Source organism: Pavona decussata, unplaced genomic scaffold (genome assembly GCF_977016875.1).
Source record: "Pavona decussata unplaced genomic scaffold, jaPavDecu1.1 SCAFFOLD_216, whole genome shotgun sequence".
NCBI lineage: Eukaryota > Metazoa > Cnidaria > Anthozoa > Scleractinia > Agariciidae > Pavona > Pavona decussata.
In genome coordinates this window covers 180,273-203,833 of record NW_028145621.1, presented here as the reverse complement: position 1 = coordinate 203,833, position 23,561 = coordinate 180,273, and the positions used below count along the sequence as shown (strand labels likewise).

At 42.9% G+C, this 23,561-nt stretch overlaps 1 protein-coding gene across 1 annotated transcript in view; it reads right to left on the bottom strand.

The window, feature by feature from the left end:
- LOC146459787 (uncharacterized) overlaps positions 1-23,561 on the bottom strand; it is a 71,826-nt gene that overhangs the window by 12,406 nt on the left and 35,859 nt on the right. The window contains exons 3-9 of the mRNA XM_085088914.1: positions 9,598-21,639; positions 7,656-9,136; positions 6,683-7,325; positions 5,785-6,324; positions 5,239-5,428; positions 1,240-4,591; positions 488-991 (exon numbers count right to left, since the gene is read on the bottom strand). Of these exons, the coding sequence (XP_084945040.1) occupies positions 488-991; positions 1,240-4,591; positions 5,239-5,428; positions 5,785-6,324; positions 6,683-7,325; positions 7,656-9,136; positions 9,598-21,639 (18,752 nt within the window). The remainder of the gene's footprint in view (positions 1-487; positions 992-1,239; positions 4,592-5,238; positions 5,429-5,784; positions 6,325-6,682; positions 7,326-7,655; positions 9,137-9,597; positions 21,640-23,561) is intronic.

Sequence of the window (23,561 nt, the reverse complement as noted above, 5' to 3'; positions counted from 1 at the left end):
AGAGGGGCGGCTCTTCCTCTCTCCCCTGTCACCATAATAATGACTCTTCTTCTCCATGCTTAGCAGGACTTAGTGTTTTCTTTTCGCAGTGGGCACACTGGTACTACCAGGAAAGGAAGAACTGGCTAGAGTGTGTGACGATTTTGTTCAGAAGCTGGTTGGTTTTTTGCGCTAGTTTTTGTATTCTTTAAAAAACAAGAGACGGAATGCCACATTACGAATGTTTGGTTGATGAACGAATCCGTTCTGACGAAGGGCTAACGCCCAAAACGTCAGGAATCTCTTACGGTGTCCAAATTACCTAACTCTATTGATAACACCAAACATTCGTTTTCATTCCCAATCAACGCAGCACCTGAAACCCTTAATGCCACATTACTTCTCTATCCAGATGTTTTAATGTGAATCGTTTAATCCCGTCAGGTTTAGGTAACAAACAGTTATAACTCATTTTTAAATCCCGCTGTACCTCGTACTTATTTTATACCTTTGGTCTTGTCTTAGTTGGATTACTAACAGGACCCTCGTCAGTCTTGTTGGAACTTAGCGTCGTTTCGTCCAAACTGTAACACCGCAGCTTCATTTCTTCTTTCACAGCTCCCTTGGGTACACTCAATGTCCCGTATGTCTGTCCTACTCCTTCATCCTTGCGAGTTCCATCGTCTTTGACATTGACACTATCGAAGAAAAACGACCCTGTCGAAGAATTGTCGAAGACGTATTCTGATTTTCCGACTATGATGCCATTAGAAGATAGCCTTTCTGATTGCAGACCAGCCCCATTTGTTGCTCTCACGGTTGCGTAGTACCTTTTCCCGGCCTCGAGAGCACCATCTGTGAGTTTGGCGCGCCATACTGTAGTGTTCATGACTTCTTGAAAGCCTGATACATCAACTAAACCCGGCGCAGTTCCCCATGCCACTTCGTATGACGTCACTCCACTGTCTGGGTCGCTCGCAGAATAGTAGGCAAAAATAATATCCAAAAAAACCTGCCACCAATGCAAAACATTAAGATTTCCAATTAACGATCTCAAAGAATAGTTCCTAAACGCACGAAGAGCTGGACAAATAATATAATTAAATTTAGTTTAAAGAACGCCACATTTTCCTTCACTTCGAAATTTAGGTTTTAAACGCAACGTTAAAAATATGAGAAAGAATGGATAATGACATTCGATTTATAGCGCAAATAATGTCTCATCTATGTTGTCAAACTCAAGAGCTCGAGTCTCCCTACCTGATAGTCCATATCTGGCCCCATGACTCCATCTCTGACATATGTCATGTCAGGCGGTGTGGTGTCTATGGTAACACCGTCACTGGGCACAGCTGCGCACATCCGGGCTCCATTGCAGGCAATAACTGTGACGTAATAGGAATCACCATGCTGTAAAGTTAGTCCATAATGACTTCCGTTTGGTCTCATTCCGGTACTTTCGCACACCCGGATGTCATCTTTCATCGGCTGAGTTCCTACACACCAGAAATACTCTACAATGCCACTTTCGTTATCCAAGAAGTCAATCCATCTTGCGTGAATCTCTCGTGTGTTGTTGGTAAAATTCACATCCGTGTCTTCAAAATTTCGAGTGGAGCACTGACTGTCCTCCCCAAATGTCGTATTCTGGGAACAGTTCATGTTTTGGTCACTACCGAGTCCGTCGTAAACGACTCCAACTTCGGGAGATGTCGGGTCGATAACGAACGATTCTGAAAGAGAACCTGTTGATTGGCCAGCTCGTGTAGTTTCAATAAACTCGACGGTGTAGACGTTTTCGGACCCTGGGAAGAAGAACGAGCCATTCTTTAAGTGAAGGTTGATTCCATTTGTGCTGAGATTTGCAACCGACGTAGAAACACAAGAAACGTCATCACAAATATCTGACGTGAAGATGGACGAATCATTGATTGGGGAACAAATTCGTCCTGCGCACACCGTACAAGTTTCGGCAAAGCCTCCAAATGATTTTCTTCCTTTTTTGCAAGGCAGGCAAGTTATGGGACGTAAACTGTCTACTCCAGAAGCTCTAGAGCGAAAGTGATCCAAGGGACAATATGTTGCCATAAACAATTTCCCCGTGCTAAGCCACTGATCATTTTTAGGCCACGTAAGGACACCGGGCAATCCAAATAAGATATTGTTTCCTTTGAACGACACTGATGTTCGAGTACTCATCCCATCCACTCGTAATCCACTTTTTCGTGCGAGGACTGTTCCTAGGTTGGCACATTCACTAGATTCTCCCTTTTGATCTGCTTTGTCAGAGTAAGTTCCTTGAAAGCCCAGTAACTTTACACCTTCATCGCTTTTATCTCCCGTTTGGATGCCGAGGGCAATAATAAAACCTTCCTCTCGTACGTTTACATCAATGTTTCCGCTTAGCTCTTCGTTATAGCCCCAGGAATCGTAGTGGCAGACCACTTGGTGGGAGTGTGATGTGGAGTTGATCTGGAATACCTTCAGCAATCTTGGGGTTCTGGACAATACCACAAGCGCATCGGTCTCAGTAAGGTGTATCGACAACGGTGCCGTGTGGTTTGAAGATTCAGCTACACAGACTGTATTCAGAAGAACCAGTGTTGGTAAAGAGTAAATAAAAACACAACAATTCTTTCCCTCTCCGGAAGCTATGGCCAGTAAACGTTTATTCAAAGTTATTGACTGTCCAAAGTGTGGATCTTTCATTTCCTGCCCAAGTGCTTGCTCAAACGTCCACCCTTTACCGGCCTTTCGGAAAACAGCCACGACGCTGTTATTTGAAGTTGAATTTTTTCCATTTACTGCAATTATGTGGTCACTGACAGCGAACACCTGACCAACGGTATCCGCCCATGTTTCATTTTTTGAGCAATCTGGACTTGAAGTGCTCTTGCATTTTCCGATTTCGATGGTCTTATGTAAGTCCTTATTGCCTGCAAAATATTCGTAGAGATGGACTTTACTATTGATCAGAAAACCTGTTCCGTTTCTATGCGAGGCTATCTTAACTCTTGCACTTGGATCAAGGAGGTTATCCGACGCAACAGACTGGATAACACTTTGACTTTTCAGGGACTGTATAATCACCTTGTCTTTACATCCAATGGCCACGTTCTCATTCGGTAAAACCGCAAGAGAGACACCAAAGTCTTCGGTTGGTAACGCTGGTTTGAAGTGCGTGTCACTTAATGTTGACGGTGCCACAGCTCCTTTTCTGGCACAGCAAGGACCCTCTACGTCAGAGAAACCAGGGATGACTTTCATTGTTCTAGACTGGAAGGTTGTGTTCGTATTATTCGCCCCACTTACAGCTTTCTTGACAACAATTTTAAATTCTGCCGTTGGGCTAAAGAGATGATGATCGAAAATATAATCCGTTTTGTTAGAGGTTTCATTTGTGACACCACTGCTGATCACGAGCTTCAAATCCGCAGGAGATGATATAAATATTATGTCAGGGTCTACTCTACTCAGATTAAGAGGAGGAACCCTCAGATTCGGCCACCAGCGTAAATGTTCCTTTTCAGCAGCTTTGTCTCGGATTGTAAGACCACGTTTCGGTGGAGGACTTGGCTCCAGTTTCACTCCATCGCTGGCAGCCTCGGAGTAGATATCGCCCTCGTTCCAGACCCTTACTACGCCGCGATAACGGTTCCAAGATTGAAAAGGGACGCTTTGAATCGTAACATTGCGTTTCCACGACAGCACGTTCATAAAGGGTTGTTTAAGAGGCTCGCCGGCCCAGGACTGGTCTTCAATGAGTCTTGGTACAGAAAGGTTAGAAGATAGGGACGTCACGGCTACTTGAACACGCAAGCGTGAGACTTCATTTAGATATTTTCCTATGACTTTCCAACTCAGTGACAAACTTCGGACAGTAGCTTTCCAGTCAATGTCAGTGAGATTGCTCGTATTGAGTCTTGATATGTCAATGACGTCAGCTAACTTGGGTGCCACAGTGATAACGGTGCAGGGATCTGATACTATTTCCTGTCTAAGCTTTACTCTATTGACAGCATATACAGTGGAGAAAAGTACTACCCCTGAACGAAGTCTATGAACAATAGCAGCATCCCTTGTTCTCAATCTAACAGACCTTAAAGATAGCACGTCACATGAAGCCTTTGCTGTTCCAACGCACCATTTGTACTCTTCTACTCCACTCTCTAGATCTTCAAACTTATCCCAGCTAGACATTAGGTGTTCTTCGGAACATCTGAACGCGATTCGAGATATACTTTGATTTACTCTTGACAATGTCGGATTGCTTGTTTGAGGTGACGAGGCGTTGAACGTCATGTTAGTTGAGGGTGGTTGTTTTGTAGGAGGAGGTCTCCTTGGTAACAAATCTTCATTATCCTTCAGAGAGGGTGGCGTCAAGTCGATCATTGTTCCTTTAGTTGCCGTCTCGGATGAGAGTCTGATTCCATTTGTACCACGCACAATTGCGTAGTATGTTTTTCCATGTGTTAGGTTAAGACCATCTATCGCGTAGCTTGTGTTCAAACCAACATCAATGAAACTGGTGACTGTGCAGTTTTGTGCAGCAGAAGTTAAACAAACTTCATATCTTTCTATACCACTTTCGAAGTCGATGAAAGGAATCCAGCTGCAATAAAGTGATAAATGGGAGGAATATTGAATTGGGTCATTACATTTACCTGCCCATGGTTGGATGCTACTCCAATTCAAGCCTAACTTTTACCACGGTTCCCGTCTTTGTGATTGGTTATCAAAGGCTTTTCCTTTTACCATCCAAAAAGCTCGGATAACTAATGGAAGTTTTGAAGTGAAGGTAAACATCGTAACTGAACCTCGGACTAGGGCTAAGATTTGTGCTCTAAGAAACTATAAAATGAACGGAAAATGTAAACTTTTTACGGTCAAAAATTTTCCATTATAAGGGAAAAAATGCTATGTTTCCTATGGAAACATCAACTGAGTCAAGTGAACAATGACATGTCATTACCGGATAAAACGAAACGTCACGTAGTTTGGTAGCTTTTGCTTTGCTTTTTAAAAATATATGAATCGTTGAAGACAAGGCGGGAACTTTCATCACCTATCGCTAAGGATTTGGAGCGTTTAACATGTGAAACCTTAATTAACATTTCCACATGCCACAATTCTCGGATCTTACGGTTTGTACTTGGAATTTTCTCGGCAGAAAAGAACCTGTTTCGTCCGCGTGCTCTAAAAGAGATTCTTCCACAGCCGTATTCATATGAATCGTATGAACATAGCGTTGGCATTTACCTTATAACCATCCTGGTAGAATCTGACTGGTAAGGAACATTCTCAATGTCAGTTCCAATCCATGCACTGCTAATCGTCGGAGGAGTAAAATCCACTGTAAATCCATTGGAAACAGCCTTAACATTAAGTCCAGCGTAGTTGATTGCCCTTACAATAAATATGTATTTCACACCTCTTTCTAGGTCTAGACCTGTTAAAAAGGTAAGTAAATAAATAAGAGGCTAAAATAGGGAATATGATGCCGCCACTAATTGCTAAAAATAAGGAGATGGATATCAATAACTGTGATCGAATTAACGAACATATTACGCCACACTTCCCACAAAATGTCCTAAATAGTCCAATTGCTAAAAATTAGGAGATGGACATCAATAACTGTGATCGAATTAACAAACATATCACGCCACACTTCCCACAAAATGTCCTAAATAGTCCAATTGCTAAAAATTAGGAGATGGATATCAATAACTGTGATCGAATTAACGAACATATCGCGCCACACTTCCCACACTTGCCAGGGGTAACTGCCGCGAATGATATTTGTACCTGTGATAGTGACATTCTTTGTTTTCCCAACTCCAGCGAAGGGCTGCGGGCAGGATGACAAGTTCCTAGTGTCGCATAAGGCCACTTCGTAAGACGCGATACCGGACTCTAAGTCCTCAAAGCCAAACCAGCTAGCACTGATATCGTCCTCGCCATTCAAGTAATCCACATCTGAGATAATTCCATCGATCACGATACCAGAAATTGGAGGAGTATCGTCAACCGTCACGCCATTCGATGTAAGTGAAGTTGTCACGCCGGCAGTATTTGTTGCAGTCACGGTGATATAGTATTGCTGGCCATTCTTAATTGGCTGCGTTAGGACCTTACGGACAGACGTGCTATCTGGCGTCAGTTGTGTCTCTTTCAAGAGGTCACAATCACCTGAAGACAGTCCCGCACACCACGTGACTTTCATGACGTCACTTTCCAGATCTTCAAAGGCATTCCAGTAAGCTGCAATATGGCTTCGGCTTTCTTGAACATCAATGTCGCCACCCCTCTCACTTCCAGCTTGTATTCCACCTCCATTAATAGGTCCTGCCAATACAAAAGTTCACAAACAGGCAGTTAGCTGATTACCCTAGCGTTATTCAAGCAGGACGAGTATTCTATTCCTCAAATGCTACGGACCGAGATATCTTTAATGCAACAATAAAATGGAAGATCAGAACGCTCTTCACCCTGTTGAAAGCAAAGCAAAGGAACTACAATTCTTTGTTACGAGTACTAGTGTGAATCTCAGAAAGTAAAGGGAGAACGCAAAGCCAAAGTAATGTTCTTTCTTTGCCTGATTATCACAAGGCTCAGTTCGAAGTATGAATCTATAACAGCGCCTCTGTTTATCAAGATCGTAACAATCTCTAATAACAATCTTCTCATGAGAGAAATTGTGCACCTGTCTTGTCAACAACAATCGCATCAGATGTCTTCACATCACTTCTGAGACCAGCTCTGTTTTCAGCCTGGACAGAGACAAAGTACGTCTTTCCTTGAACAAGCGGTAAGTCTCCAAAGGTGTACGAAGTGGAATTTCTCGCATCTGTAAAGTTCTTGATGTTACACTGTCCTGGCTGAGTACCAACACAAACATAAGTGGTCCGAATACCGCTTTCTTTGTCCCAGAACCCATTCCACTGGACAATAATTTCAGAATGTGTGAATGTTTCTGCAGTCTCCTCGTCGGTTGTCTTCGGCTTATCAGGGTATAAAACCTCACCCATTACAGGTGGAGTAGTGTCAATTACAAAGCCATCTGAGAAGAACTCTGTGGATAGCCCAACGTTGTTCTCAGTGCTAACCTTCGTCACATACCGGATACCTTCTTTAAATTCCATATCAGACATGCAGACAGACGTTTGGTTGCCGACTTCAAGGCTGTGCAGTGGGCAGTCGTTCTTGTTCAATTCAGAGCAGACAGAAACATTGCTTGTTAGTATGCCACTCTCAGCATCCATGGCATCCCAGCTAACGCAATACTCTTCCTTTGCGGTGAGGTAGTCAACATCAGAATCGCCCAAACCCAGCTGCAAGTCCAGGACCTGGTGAATATAAGGAGTAAACAGAAAAATATTCAAAATCAGAAAGTCTCCTAAGCCCGTCATTTTTACAATCAAACCTCCACTCTTGAGAAGTTATATAATGACCTGAAGATAAAACGTGACACCACACAAATGAAATATTACAAGAACTTGTTTCCCACGACGCTCTTAGAGTACAGGAAAAGTGCATTGCTCAAATCAGTCTAGTAAAACACCTTACATTAATTATTGACACTCCCGCTAATACCTAAATATAATATTTACATAAATATCGTAAAGTGGTCTAGACGTAAGACAACAGTGGAGACATTTCTAGCCAACTTTAGTTACCTTTGAGAGGATAGGAACAGATTTATCCACTTTGAACCCATCTGAAGAAGACGAGGTAGAGGCGCCTGCATTGTTAAAGGTGGTAACAGTAACGAAGATTTCTATTCCTTCAGGAAGTGCAGGTTCAATCTGCTGTTTAGCGCTAGTGCGATCTCCAACGTTGGTTTCTGGAACAATGTCACATATTCCTTTTCCTGTGCCGGCACACCATGTGTACTCGGTGACGTCTGATTCTTCATCCTGAAAGTTGTCCCAGTTGGCATAGATGTACGTGTCATCTGCCTGGTAGTCGATGTCCGCGAGTGTCTGTCCGTCTCTGACTTCTCCTGTTACAGCTGGAGTGCTATCAACTCTGACGCCATTAGATGTTGCGGTTTGGCTGTAGCCGGACTCGGTTGTTGCTCGTACGGTAATAAAGAATTTTTCGTTGTGCTTCAGCCTTAACCCTGACACTGTTCCTTTAAGATTGATGCCAATACTAACAAAGTCGCTTACGTCACATGCTCTTACTTCTATGCCTATACACATCTCGTACTCAGCTATCTCTCCATTCCTGTCAGTAAATGGCGACCAGTTTGCAGACATTTCTGTGGTAGAGCTTTGAAATTCTATATCTTTTCGTCCCTGTAATCCATCGTATATAGTTCCAGCAGATGGTTTCGTACCATCTAAAATAAACTGACTCGAAGCTGCTTCACTAAAAAGTCCAACCTTATTAAAGGCTCGGACAATGACAGCATATGAAACTCCATATCTTAGACCCAAGGTGTCGATCTCCACTGTCGTCTTACCTCCAGCGTTAACATATGGGCTAATACATATGTCTTTCGCACTGACTTGACAGATAGCCCACTCGAAGTGGCTCAAACGACTCTCATTGTCAGCGAAACCACGCCATTCGGCTTTAATTAAATCCCCCTTTCTGAAATACTTGAGTTTGACCGTATTTCCAATGTTCACGTTTCCTTCTGATGGCGGTGTGGTATCAATTAACAGGGGTGAGGTGACGACCTCAGATGTTATTCCTGCGCCATTTGTGACTAGCAGCATTATGAACACAATCGTACCAGACGTCAGCGATTTAGACATGAAATATCTCACACAATCATCTCCTGGATCTACAGACGTCAACGATATGATGTCACAGGAGTTGTTGCTGGTACCTGCGCACCATTTAACAGACAAAATTCCACTCTCGTCGTCATACGGCTTATCCCAACAGAATGCTAACTGGTCACCAACACTTTGAGACATCACGTGAGCCGCATTTTTCTCTGCTTTTTCAGCGCCGTGGTAAATATCACTTATCACAGGTGGAGAAGTATCGATTATTATATCGTCAGAAGAGACTGATTGTTTAAGGCCGGCTCCATTTGTTGCTTCGACAGTAAAGAAATACTGCAAGCCGTCTTGAGAAGCGAGTGGGTGCCACACACTTGTTTGCAGATCAGCAGCTGTCATTTCTTTTACCTGGCAACCCCCTGAAAATAAAACGAACCTTTTAACACCTCTGCTATTGAATGAGTTACAAAATCCCAGCATGTGGTAGAAGTACATTATCTACTCGAATACACAGAACGTTGCCTTAAAATGTCCATTTTAAACCTTCTTGACATTGAGACAAAAGAATAAACACAATTTGCTTCTTTATTTATCGTAATTCGCTCTTTTGTGGCAAAAATAATGTTCATAGAAGAGAAACATGTAGAATTGGTAGTTAAAGTAAACATTCCAGTCCCTGTGATAGGTTCGACAGGTTTCCAACCAGTGTCCATGCATATGAAACTCGATCAGCCCAAGGACACAACTCTTGTTGGGAAGTCAGTTGGATGTTCATGAATATGGTCTAGTAGTATTAAAAAGCTTTATTTACGGTAAATATTAAGTGTTTAAGTGTTGAAACCCGAAAAAAAAAGAATAACAAGCCTAAACAAATGCTTACCCTGTGATGTTCCAACACACCAGTGGTATTCTATAACATCACTTTCAGGATCTTGAATTCCACGCCAGTGAGAAAATAGCATTCCTTTGTCCCTTTCGTAATCGCTATCAATAAATCCCTGCGTAAGCGGCTTGGTAACGTTACCATCCACGATTTTATCAAACTCCGGTGGCGTCCAGTCCACCACTGCCTGCGCGGATACCAGTGTAGTCTCTAGACCAAGCATGTTGACGCCAGTGACTGTTACGTAGAATGACATTCCTTCATAAAGCGTCAAATTTACACGATCTAAGTCAATGGAACGGCTAAGACTGTCGACGCGTTGAAAAGTTAATAGATCATCCTGAAATGGAAAGCTTCCGACGCCAACAAGAAAGTGGCTGATTCCACTCTCAGTATCGTCAATCGACCAGGTAACTACTGGAGCAGAAGCTGAAGTTAGAAACACAGTCTCTCTTCCCGATGATTGTGCGATCCGGATTGCGTTTCCAATTGGAGGTGTTCGATCAACTACCACACCATCCGAAGACGACATCACGGTGTCACCTCTGGTGTTTTCGGCCTTTACTGTCACATAATATTTTGTTCCATGCAATAGAGTCAGATTGTGAAACCGGCTAGCTGTAGTTTTCAAATGATCAATATCCATAAAAGACCATTTACACAAGTCTGATCCAGATGGATTGGGCAGCTGATCCCTGATGCACCATTCATATCTTGAGATACCAAACACTGGATCGTCAAAACCTTTCCAATGCGCCCAAAGTGCTTTGTCGTCAAGTTGGAAGTCAATGTCATCCGATGAAGTAATCGGCCCGTCACTCACCACACCAGCAGAGAGTTGACCCAATACAACTAGCATTCCTGGTGAGCAATCTGTTCTTGTAAGACCGACACCATTTGTAACTCGCACACAAACGAAATATGTTTCATTGCCCACAAGAGTTAGATTCGTTATGATGACTCCACCAACGGACTCGCCAGGGTCCACTACAGTATACACATCCGACGCACCTCGGTGGAGCTGCTGACGGTCTATTCCAATAGCCCAGCTGGTTTCTTTGACGCCACTTTCTTGATCTATAAATCCTGTCCAAGTCACAACAATAGTTGAATTTGGTACCTGGTTTATATTTCGATCATAGGTACGCGGAAAAGCATAATATGCAGCTACGACTCCGGAATTTGGTGCTGTGCGATCCACAATGACGGCCTGTGAAGACGTTTTGGTTGATAAATCGCCGTTATTAACAGCCATCAAATTTAAAAAGCAAGTAAGTCCCTGTTGAAAGGAAACACTTGATGTGGATACATTTGTACTAAACGGTGACACGACAGTGTAGTTCTTTATATCGTTTGTTTCTGGTGTAGTACCAAGCCCCCACAATATTGACTTCACGCCACTCTCTTTGTCACTGACTAACCAATCAGCCTTCAAGTAGTCCTCTTGTGGATAAAATGTGATCTTTAGATTCGTCACTAGAGGAGGAGTACTGTCAATCGTAACACCATTTGTCCAGTAAACGGTTTTCATGCCGACAGCGTTGGTTATCTCAATTCCACCTGCGTAAGTATGTCCTTCCAGAAATCGTGGGTTAATCCGACCCCTTCCCGAAATGATTGCTGGCGCTGAGGAATTAACTCGCCTTTTTGACGCGTAAAATGGAATAGCGTGCTCCAATGTGTGAACGTCCTTGACTGAAAATCGATACCGAACTATAGGTGATTCGTTGTCATAGCATACCCAGGAAATCACGGATCTGCTTGAACTTGATGCATATTCCTGGTCATCTTGATAATCGCCTTTGCCATCCCAAACTTGCGAGCATATTGGAGGAGACGCATCGACAATAAATCCATCTGATTGTTCTGTCATTCCCAAACCGACGCCGTTTACTGCTGTCACATTCACATAATATCTTTTCCCGCTAACCAGGTCTTTGGATAGCTGTAAATTCACCCTCGTGGCATTACCATAGAAAACAAAAGAACCGTACAGACCCGAGGAACCCTCTTCCCACACTTCAACTCTGTATGTTTGAATACCACTTTCCTTATCAACAAACTTAAATGACATCGCCAATGTCCTATTTGAGTCTTGATAGTCTCCATCTTGGATATAAACTGGATCAGGAGGCGTATCATCATACACAACACCATCTGAGAAGATGGCAGCTGTAAGGTTAAGTTTGTTTGTACATCGAACAATACCAAAATATCGATAGCCGAGATGAAGCTTATGATTGATCATAAACGATGTTTGCGTCACTGATAGGCTCGTGTAATTAAGGACATCTGCTTCCCCTGGCTGTGAGCCAAAAGCGATTTCAATGGACAAAATATTAGTTTCTGGATCTTCGCAGATCCATGTTGCCTTTAGAGAGTTCTCCGCCGTGTAACTTAGCTCTTTACTATGATCACTTCCATCACGAACTGGTTGTGAGAAACGTGGGGGAGTGAAATCCACTAGCACACCGTCTGACGAGACCACAGAGCTTGGCATTCCAAGTACATTAAGGGCGATCACAGAAGCATAATAACGATGACCAGATGTGAGTTCTGGAACCTTTAGTTTCGAACTCCTGGCTGTATTGACAAGTCCCACGTCTGTAAATTCTTGAATGTCTTGGCCCCCTGGGAAAGAACCAAACGCCAGTTGATATGACACAATTTTTGTTTCGCGTTCTGTGAAATTGCACCATGAAGCTCTAAGGACTGAGTTCTCAATCTGAATGTCTATTTGCTGGTGTGGTCCACCATCCAAAACATATCCTGGGAGTGGAGCACTAGTATCGACCATTGCTCCGTTGGACTGAATCATTGCAGAATTCCCAGCCTTGTCTACCAGCTTGAGACAAGCATAGTATTTTGTACCAGAGGTCAAGTTTAGACCGGACAAGACGTGGAAGTCGGTCTTGCCCGAAACGATCTCTTCCTTTATGACATCACATACAGTTGAATTAGGTTTGCTGGACAACCCGAAGTAAACGGTCTCGATTCCTGAGAAATCTGTAAATCCATACCAATGTGCTCGGTAGAGAGATGAAAAGCTTTGATATTCAGCGTCGTTGAAGCCCCATCCATCCATTACAAATCCATTTTTAGGAGCCTCAAAATCAGAAACCAGAGGAGAGGATGATTTAATGGTGAAGAGGCCAGCGCTGTTTCTGACAAATATTGTGATAAAATAACGCCGGTTATCTTTTAGAGATGTGGAGTTGAGAGATGTCCAGTTGGCACGCAGAAATGGTGTGGGATGGCGTAAGGAGACAGTCTCAAATTTGATAACGTCATCGGCTCCAGAAAAACTACCAACGCCAACTCTGTAAGCTGTAACCATAGAAAGATCGTCCTCGACGGCGAAGAAGGACCGGAACGTCATAACCGGAGTATTCACGTACTCTATTGTCTCACCATAATGCCCATGCTGTACAGTTATTATGAAAGGAGGAGTGGTGTCAACGATAAACGTGTTTGAAAAACCACGAGATTTAACACCTGCTTTGTCTCTGGCTTCGATGACGACTGAATAGACCCCATCTCGAAGATTTACATTGCGGCCGCTAAGTCGTTGGCGTCCAGCTAACTTATAAGGGGCAAGAAGCTCTAATTTTGGTGACAACACCGATATGCCAAACATGTCAATTCCGCTGTGTACATCATAGAAACTGTCATTGCTACATTGGCTGATATTTAGAGTGCCAGAAATCCTCTTTTCATCTGCAAAACACCAGTTCCACCTAGCCCAAACAGATTTAGTAATCCACTGAAACAAAACGGGAGGACCTTTAAATCCTGTGATGACTTTTCCGGAATGAGGAGGTACAGCGTCAACAGTGGCACCGTTGCTACTTGCATTAATACACATTCCCACTTTGTTACAACCCACAACAGTTGCGTAGTAACGCTGGCCACTTTCCAGGAGCAGTCCAGTCACTGTCACATTTGTTTGTAAGCCCACTGCGCTCAATTCTTCAATATCAGTTAATCCAGGTCTTGTACCAAGGCCGACATAATATTTCGCTATACCACTTTCCGTATCACTGAACGCTTGTTCCCAGTGTGCACTGAAAGCAAACCGTTCACTGGTGAAGTTTTTGTCTTTTAACCCTTTGCCATCTTTAATGTACTCAGGCGCAACGGTAGGTGGAGTAGTGTCTATCAAAATGCCGTCCGAATAGATTGTTTTCTTTAGACCCGCTCCATTGATGATTTTGATTGTAACATGGTATCTTACTCTTGGGAAAATGCTCGTGTTAAGAAACCGTACGTAATACATTCCGTTTTCCATTAAGGAGTGCGAAAGAAACCTGAAATTTTCTAATGCATTTATGTCATCACCACCAGGGTACGTTCCTACACCCACCAGCTGAGAATGGATACCACTTTCACGATCAAAGCATTTCCACTTTGCTTGAATACTGGATAAATGTCTCACAAAATCTACGTCAGATGTGTCTGTTTCATCAGTCACATCAATGACATTCCCGGTGCAATTCGGCGAGGTGGTATCCGGTATAAAACCATTTGTCTCAATAATTGCTTGAAGTCCTGCTGCGTTAGTTCCACGAAGGACAAGCCTGTAAGGAGAGCCAGCTTCAAGGGAGAGGCCTTCCATTAGGGGTGTCTTCTGGGTGAGGGGTACCCTAACAAATGGAGTAACATCTTCACCGGACACATTATTCACAATCTTCCATTCATACTTAACTATAGGACTCTCCGGATCAATAAAAGGAATAAATTTTCCACGAACACGTCTTACGGACGAAAGGAACTTAACATCGGCTTCACCAGCACCGTCTTGAAAAGTTACTGGTATGGGTGGAGTTGTGTCAATTAATATACCATCACTGCACATAACTGCTTTCAGTCCAAATGAATTTAATGCATACAAGCGAGTAAAGTACCTTTTACCGTGTTCAAGGCTTAAACCAGATACCTGGACTGTGTTCGAATCACCGAGAGATGTCAAAGTTACCACGTTGGATTCTGATTCATCAAACAAACAGGATGACTGTGAAGAAACTCCCCATTTCAGAGCTGCAATTTCACTGAAATCACTCTTTAATGCAAAGTTCATTCCCAGGGAATACACATCATGTTGGTAATCAGCGTCCCTTCCTTCCGGTGTACCATCATAAACATAACGAATCTGTGGTCCCTTTCGCCTTGCTTCGAACACGGGGCAATAAACTAAGGAACTTTCCAAACCTTCATCGTTCGTAGCCATGACACTTACAAAAACGCTTCTGCCATGCATTATTCCAAGATTTCTAACAATAAGACTGAGCGATGTATCAACCAAGGTAGAGTAGTCATCACCAGAACCTTCAATAGATCCTATACGGACATGGTATGCGTTTATTTTGGTGTCTTCGGTAAATCCATGCCACTGAATGAAGTATTTCTTGTCTGCGACCTGTCGAGCCGTGCAGGATCCCGCTTCAGGTGCCGTTGTGTCTACATTCATTTTGCAATTGGTAAAAAGTATTCTATCGATTTGCCTTGCCGACCACCACCATTCTTTGAATGTCTTCTTTGGACCAAATGTGAAGCTGATGTCCATGCCAATAACCCGGACGTTACTGATTTTAATCTTAAAAAACCTATACCAGAGGTAAACTTTGATGCTGAGGGGCGTCATCCGTTGCCTTAGCTCGATACAGGCTTGTATGGGCCATTTGCCAATATCCACGCGTAACTCTGGAACAAGGTAAGTCTCGAGGATTCTGGCCTCAATTGTTACTCCAGCTTCAACAACAAAAAGAGCTAAGCTAGCTCCAGCGTATGCCGTTATCCACGCCCCTGGTATAAGACCCAATTTAAAAACTTTACTCTTCATGCACAGCCCTACCTTGTAACCGACACTGTAGTGACCTCTAGCTCCTGCAAATAGCCTGACAGGTATTCCAAACACTGGAATGGTAGTTGACACTTCAAAGAAAGTATGAGCACCGCGCAATAATGATCCTTTCGTTAAACTCATGCAAGTTCCGGGAGCTGTTAAGTCCCGACGAATCCTTTTGCCTCTTCCAATGATTTCTTCTAGTTTTTCATGATAGACATCTCTTTCTAAAAGCTCTTGGGCGATGTTTCGCTTGCGTTTTGATCCACATATTACATCTCCAATGGGGAAAATCGTCCTCGGTCGTAAGACGTAGTTCCCGAGTAGTCTAAAGTATAGACAGTTTTCGGTTATTCCAAAGGTAGTGTTAAGTATTGGCAGCCTCAGTTTAAAGTATCGATCTTCATAATCACCAGCTGCGAGTTCTACATTTTTCTTTTCAGCAAACGTGGCACTAGAGAACGCCACGGCAATAACTTCATTGTCAACTCTAGCGACAGACTCCAACCCTGACGGAGTTCGGACCACCCTTGCTAGCGTTTTGTCTCCCACTTCATCACCTTTGCTCAGATCATGAAACTCAATCTTGCACTGAAACCCAGCAACCAATGCACACTTTGAAATACATGCGTACTCACTGCCGAATTGTCTCACTATTGCCATCCCCTGAGCGTTTTCTCCGATGTGAATTACTCTATCTGGGGCTAAGCCAGTAGTCGCCAGATCACCAGTTCCTGTCAGCTTATATCCATAAGCTTTCCCATTTGCGTTGCTTGTTACCCATAAAACGTTCGTCGGTTCATCATAAGAAACAGAGCTCGCCGTTCCTTCCACAGAAACAACATTGGATATATCAAGCTTTGAAGGTTTGTGGGACGTAAACGTTGACTTGATGCTAGATTTCCTTACCGATAGAATTTTATTTGTATTACTGTTGCTGATCCAGATAAAATTTTTAGCTATGGCGACTCCACCGACTTTCACTGACAAAGGACGACCTTGTTTGGTGAGTTGAATAATTTTTCTTACTCCTTGATCAAAGTTTGTGATAACAAGAAGAGAGGCTTTGCCTCGATTACTTGCCACGCCATGCATTCCTAAAACCATTTCGTTACTGGAGAACTGAGATATTCCTTCCACTTTATAGTCATCAAACAGGCCTGGTGTCAACCAACGGCCACTTTTTCGCATGGACGATAGGTCGTCAAGATGAGGAAATTTCCATGTGAAAATAGTAGATAGATATAAGGATGATGACCTTCTTAGAAATCGCAAGCAAACTTCTTCCGAACAGTAAGATATCTTTTGCCAGGGTTTGTAAGCGCTTGGATCTAAGCCCCTTTGCCTTGTCTGAATTTTATTGAGAAAATCACTGATTTTGTCTATAAAACCATTCACCTTGCCTACAGCCTCCGTGACCTCTGAGTTGTACTTGTCGAGATTTGGTTTGACAACGTCAGTCAGCTCAGCCGTATGAGAAAGAAGGTCGACTGTTGGGTTCGAGAACAAAGAACTCACGTCTTCTAACTTCCCAGCAAATGCCAACGCTTTTTTAGTTCCTAAATCCAGAGTATTTAGAACATTGTCTACATTCCTCGTCTGTTGCCACAGTTTATACGATACCTGAAGCTTAACACGTGCAACCTTTAGTGATTTCACGTTTCTGAGTATGGCGTCATCGTAAACACTCTGCAACGCCTCAAAAGTGTTTTCTTGGAAGTTCTCGATTTTGTTCTTCATTTCCTTAGCTTTTTGTATATAATCAGAGATTCTGTTAATGCGGTCTATTGCGTCCTTGATGGGCCTTTTTTCACGTCTAGTTTTGAGTTCTGTCGGATTTCGTCCAGTGATTGTTTGCAAAACGGTTATCACTCGTTGAATATCGTCACTGGTGGAAAAGTTTCGTACTTGGTCAATGAGAAGCTTTACAACGTCTACCACTGCTATTATATTGTCTACACCGTTTCCACACGTTTTAAGCAAGTTGGTGTACTCTGTTGCTTCTTCAAGTTTGTCTTTGATAGAATCCACTTTGTTTTTAACTACCTTTCCCTGTTCTATGAACGCTTTTGAAATGCAAATTCCACCTTTGGTGCATTTCTGGATCTCGAAGTTCTTCCAAGTGTCGGCTACCAAACCACGAAAGACTTCTATTTCGTTTTTTAAGTCTTTATACTGATCGATAAAGGATTTACCAATCTTAAGTGCTTTGTAAACACAGGGCCGTGTGCTATCCAGTATTATTTCCTTCATTTGCTGGCAGTCAGGTAACTTCCCTGCTGTTGCAAGGATAGGCGAGAAATTCTTGGTGAAAGGTTTTAGATCTGCTAGAACTGCCACTACCTCTTTTACCATGGAACTGATTTCTTCCACTTTTCCTTGCATCTCGTTTACAGCATCTTTTATGCTTATGAACTTTCCCACAGACTTATCTATGAACGCGCTGGCTTCTTTATGGAAAAAGGAGTTCACCTGTTTCATCACATTATCGCCTCTGAGGTGGTCAAGGGTTTCGGTAGTGATTCCATGAAATGCATTACAGGCACTTCTTACTCGCTGGTCAAAGTCAATTGCAAACTCCATTCGAAAGTCAAGCTTCTCAATTTCGTCTTTATAATTCTGGGCCCCATTTGCAAAATTGATTATCTCGTCTGCTGTTTTTCTTGCCTTAGCTGCATATTCCGGAAGATTTCTGAAATGTTTAAGCACTTCATTGAGACGAAAAGCTATTTCCCGTACAGTGTTAACAAATCCTTTTTTAGTGTTTAGGAGCGAAAGAAAATCAGATATAATTTGGGCAACACGGGAAATCTTTCCCACACGATCTGCAAGATTTTCCTCGTACCACGTTTCTACTTTTGTGACAGAAGACCTAAGGTTTCCCGCCATCGTCTTGATGTTCTTTGCCACCGGACCAATTAAAGACGCGAGGTCATTAAGGGTCTCACGGGCGTTAGCTTGCACCTCGTCGATAACATCAGCGGTGAAATCTGCGGCCTCAGAGCATACCCCACTAATCTTCGAGGAAGCGCCGTTTGTAAAGTTTGAGATGTCACCTGCTATATCCTGAATGTTTCTTATCTTGCCAGTTAAATCTTGCAGTGTGTCTGAAACAAACTCTTTGGCAGTCCTTGTGAGGTTCAGTTTGATCTCGTCTATCGAAGTGTCTACGAGTGCTGTAAAATTGAGTAGCTCTTGGAGTACTTTTTCTGTTACGCTATCGATTTCCCTTAGAACACGGATGCCATCATTTCCTATTTTCTCTCTAAAGTCTTTAAATTCTCGAGAGTATTCTAACGCCATTTTGTGGATTCTACAAGTTTTCTGAACACTCTGCTTTGCAAATTCTGTCACTGTGGTACTAAGTTCTTGGAAGAAGTCAGACATGTCACTAATAGAAGACACATTGAATGACTTTGAATCTAGCAGATTTGTTATTGCGGACAGAAACGCTTGCAGAACATCAGAGGGGCTAGTGGGATTTTTCTCCTTTGTTTGACGTCCTCGGTACAGTTCGGGAAATTGAATTTTCAAGTCAAGATCTCCCCCAGGCACGCTTTGGCGAAAGAAAGTTTGCAGATCGAAATTTACGTGGGTGAACTGGCTGAAAAAGTCACCGACTTGTCCAAGTATAGCAAGGAATTGTTGAAAATCCGGAGAGTTTAATTGGAGATTGAACTTTAGGCTAATCTTCCAGTTAAAACCGAGGCCAAAATTAAATCCCTTCCCTTGAAACGCTGGGGCACGTAACTTTAGGAAAGGTAGGCGTAACGCAGGTAACTTTGTTCCTTCGAGCGATTCGAGCAAAGATGACATATCCAGAAAGCTGTTGCTGAAACGTTGCAATTTAGATAAGACTTCCTGGAACTTCCCCAGTGATGACGAGAAATGAATAGATACCTTGAATGGAAGCTGTAAACTGAAACCATCTGGCACAGATGTCCCTAAGGTGAAGAAATACTCCCTGATTTTGGCCGTCTGTTGACTTGCAGAAGCCTTTCTTAGATATTGTAGAAGTTTTCTGATGCTGAAGTTCGTGGGCAAATTATTTGGCAGGTACTTAGTAATGCCATCGATGCTTTCGAGAATCATATCCAAGGTGTTGAGAGCTTTCTTTAACAGTGTCTCGAAACCAGTAGCCTTAAATAGACCTTGCTGTATTTTTGCGATCCTTTCTATCAGCGATTTCCATCTCATAACATGAAGACCCACGTCTTTCGAAAAACTGATAACCACCTTTGCACCCTCTAAGGCTTGCAGAGGAATTTTCAAGTTCTGGAGAAATTTGTTAATGGTGTTGACAAATGCCGTGAACTTGTCGATGTGCAATGGGACGAATTCAGCGAGTTTACTTCTGAAATTGTTTATTTGTCCTGTGACTGCACTTGCAATACTATCGAATTGCCTAAAAAGATCGTCCCCAGCATCTGCGATAATATGAATAAGATCCTTTGGAAAATCGTTTTTGAAACTTGCCGAAGCTCTGAAGGCTGCCTTTCCTTTCGCTATGTCAAACGCGAACTTGAGAATATGAGCTCGCACTATCGCGTTATTATGAAGATTAAGTTCAACCTTTCCGCCGAAAATTCCAATACTTAGGCCCAATTGGTTGGCAAACTGAACAGCAGCTTCGGCTCCTAACCATTCTCCTCCAACACCCAAATCCCAATTTTTTGCACGACCAAGTTTAAACTCTCGAGGACGGAGAGCCGGAAACAAAGCACGCTTGCGGCGATGGATCAAGCTGCGTCTTTTGCGCAAGTGAACAGCTTTGGTATGATTTCCGTGGTTTTGCAGAAACTCTTCTATTGCCGAGTCTAATGCCTCACCCTTCGTGGCATACCACATAGCATTTTCCAGGCCATTGACTACGGACTCACTTAAATTCTGATGGCGATCGATGAATACGTTAATAACTGCCTCTTTCACGTCATTTTGCTCATCTTGATACAAAGCTTTCATAAGATGTTGGTCTGTGAACTTTTGAGGCATTTTGCGCATGGCCACAATCACCGCTGATCGAATACTGGAGTCGTCGTGATCGATGTGTTCTAAGATAACAGGAAGTCCGGAATGGTGGCCAAGATTTCCAAACGCCCAGATGTGGTCTCTTAGCTGCATCTCGTGGTCAAGGGTATCCCGATGATAAAAACTTGTCTTGTTTACGTATCTGTTGACAATCATCTCTGCAACGCTGTCGCTCAGGGTCTCGTTGTATCCTGCTGTCTTTGCTCTTTCTGTGAGTCCAGCTAAAACCAACATCGCAGCAGCTGTGATGTGGTCTTCTTTACCGTCTGCAAATGCTAGTTCAGAAAGGGCATCGAACAGACTGCAATGAAGTGGTCCTTTTTGTAAGTAATGGATTGATAACAACAGCGTTTCATATTCTTCGCCGCTGAGAGGTCTCGGGTCGCGTGTCTTCACTGCACGAGCTAGAACATTTTGCGCCTCGCTCTTCCCATGTGCCGCAAGTGCAGCTGTATAAACACCCCATGAAGTTACGTTCTGGTGGCTTCGATTTAGAACCAGTCGCTTGATAGCTTCAAATACACTTGCGTCATTGCGAATCATGAGATGTAACTCTCTCGCACAATAACCAACTTCCTGTTCCTTGACGCTCTTGTCGTCGAAGCACCGAAGGACTTCAAACAGAGGCCTTGCTTTCAGCTTTTCTCCACCTATCTCCGACCAGTTTATTTTCTCTGCGTCAGTGAACAGAATAGTGTCTCCAGTAAGAGATTTAATAGTGTCTAAATGATGTTTCTCGCTGATCGAGCGCTTGGATCGTTGATGTTCAGGGTCAGAACATGATCTTATTTTCAGTTTGCTGTGCCCACTGGTTGATATTTCTATGTCCTGCTTTTGGAAATCTTTGAAGTTTTCCGCTCTGGGATGTCCATTGGGAGGCCTAAAGAATGCTTTTGTTGAGCGGTGAACTTGCTCGACTTTTCCATCTTTCAAATGAACATGAGCGCTGTGCTGAGACTGCACCTTGTGTACTCCTTTAACCGGAGTGCCGTCTGCAAATTGTTGGTAGTCGTTGTTTGTCCAGGTTCGACGAAGATGAGCGTGTGTTTCATTAACGGAAAGGACATTGTACTTTGTTCGAAAGATACCAGAATCATCATGTTCTTTGACCTCATAGTTGGTAGACTTGTGAGCCCCTTGCAGATTTACTTGAAAGGAACCAGCAATCCCTGTTATTGAGAATTGCATTACATTTTAAAGATTAAATTCACACATTTTCCAGCTGGGTACTACACTAAATGAATGATCAAACTCGGATGAACTATATTCGGACACTGGAACTTTGTCGAAAGATACACATATTTCCCTGCCTTCTGAGGGAACCAGCGTAGCCAAGCGTCTAGCGCGCCGCACTTGAATTTTCAGGCCCCGCTCTGGTCGCTAGTTGGAGTTGTCTGTTGGCAACCCCGTGTTAAACTCCTCGTTCAACTGGTTTGCCAGCTGGGACTTTTGGCCATGTTATGATAAATTTAATTATTTGTTTGTGAAAAAAAATACTTGGCACCTTATGTTAATCTTACAAAAAAAGTCGAGGGTAAAAGTTATTATTGTTCTACTTCTTTTTTTGTACCAGTAAACCGTTTAAGTGTGTGAGGCACATTACTTCAAAGTCCGCTTGCTCAGCAATTGCTTAATTTATACAACTATAGACTTCTCTTCTGTTCAGTATGGGAAACTTTGAATGAATTTGATGACAGTTTACTTGGTCCTGAAAGAGCAGCGAATGGTAGTGCCTTCATAGACAGTAGTCAGAACAAGTACTTCAGACGTACACGCTTGTATGATTGAGAGCCAACACTGCTAAGTCCTATTGCAAGTATTAAGATAACAGTCACAGGATGTGGTACCGTGGTGCCGAAGCCCGATTTGAAAAAAAAAAAACAAAAAAACACGCGCATGTTTATTGTTGTGTCATTGCGTGAGTTTCAGATTCTTGTTTCCTAGAGTGGGCACCGACAGTAGTTTGTTAGATTTTGAAACACTAGCTACGAAGAAGCATAGATTGCTGAAGTAGAACCGATGTCAGTATTGTTGTGGAATCAATGCGAAGAGTGTTACATGTGTTGTTAGTGATTCGTGCGTTATTGCGTCAATAGAGTCCTCAACAGCTGGGCTTGTCGAGTGTGATGGAGGGACAAAGACAAACGCGTTAAGAATTACTTCTGAAGTGAATTTGATTTTCATGTCGATGTCACTCGCTTTTGGTGACGAGGTCGACTTCGTAGCTGCGACGAGATGGAAGATGTACACAACTGATGGTATTAATGTTCGCGATGCAAATCGAGGATATTTTTTAATGAAAATTACTTCCGTGGATTGAAGTTGTTATATTGGCAGTGAGTCAGGCGATAAAAAACCGCTGTTAAGAGGGATAAAGGTCAATTTGATGGAAACTATTAAGATATTGGCCAAATTGATAAAACTGGTAAAAAAAGCCATCGGATAAATTCGACGAGACAACAGAAAGGGCATCGTAAAGTTCGAGGGCGTTTTGAAGACCACAAAATTTTAATCACCTGGCGTCAACACCGATTCAAGCAGTAGATAATTAACACATCACGTGTACCCAAATAGGACTAAGGGAAGCTACAGAAATTTTTAAGTAACGTAACGGGGGGGGGGGGGGGAGGGGAGTGGGGGGGAGGGGTTGGAGTGGAGGGAGGGAGAGGCGGGGTAATATTGTTAGCCATACGGTTTTTCTTAGACTTCCTCAGCATGTCCTTTTACTGATGCATATTTTTCTTTATTTTGCGTTGGAAAACAAATACATTTGAACTTCAATTTGACGAAAAGTAGGGTGTCGAAAGTCGATAAATTTACGCATTTAAAAGATTTGTTGGAGGTTGAAGTGAGTAGCGCCATTACATGTTTGTCTTTGATAGAAGAAAATTATGGCGCCGCGATTAAAGAATTGGAGAAATACTTTGGTGGAGAGCTAATGGCGGGGAGGATTACAGCAAAACTAAAAACACCGTGGGAGAAGCTCTGTAGTCGGAGTTAAATATAAACAACAGTGCGCATAATTGGTATCACATGTCACCTCAAACAGTCCTTCTCAGGACTACAATCACCCGGATGATCACAATTTACG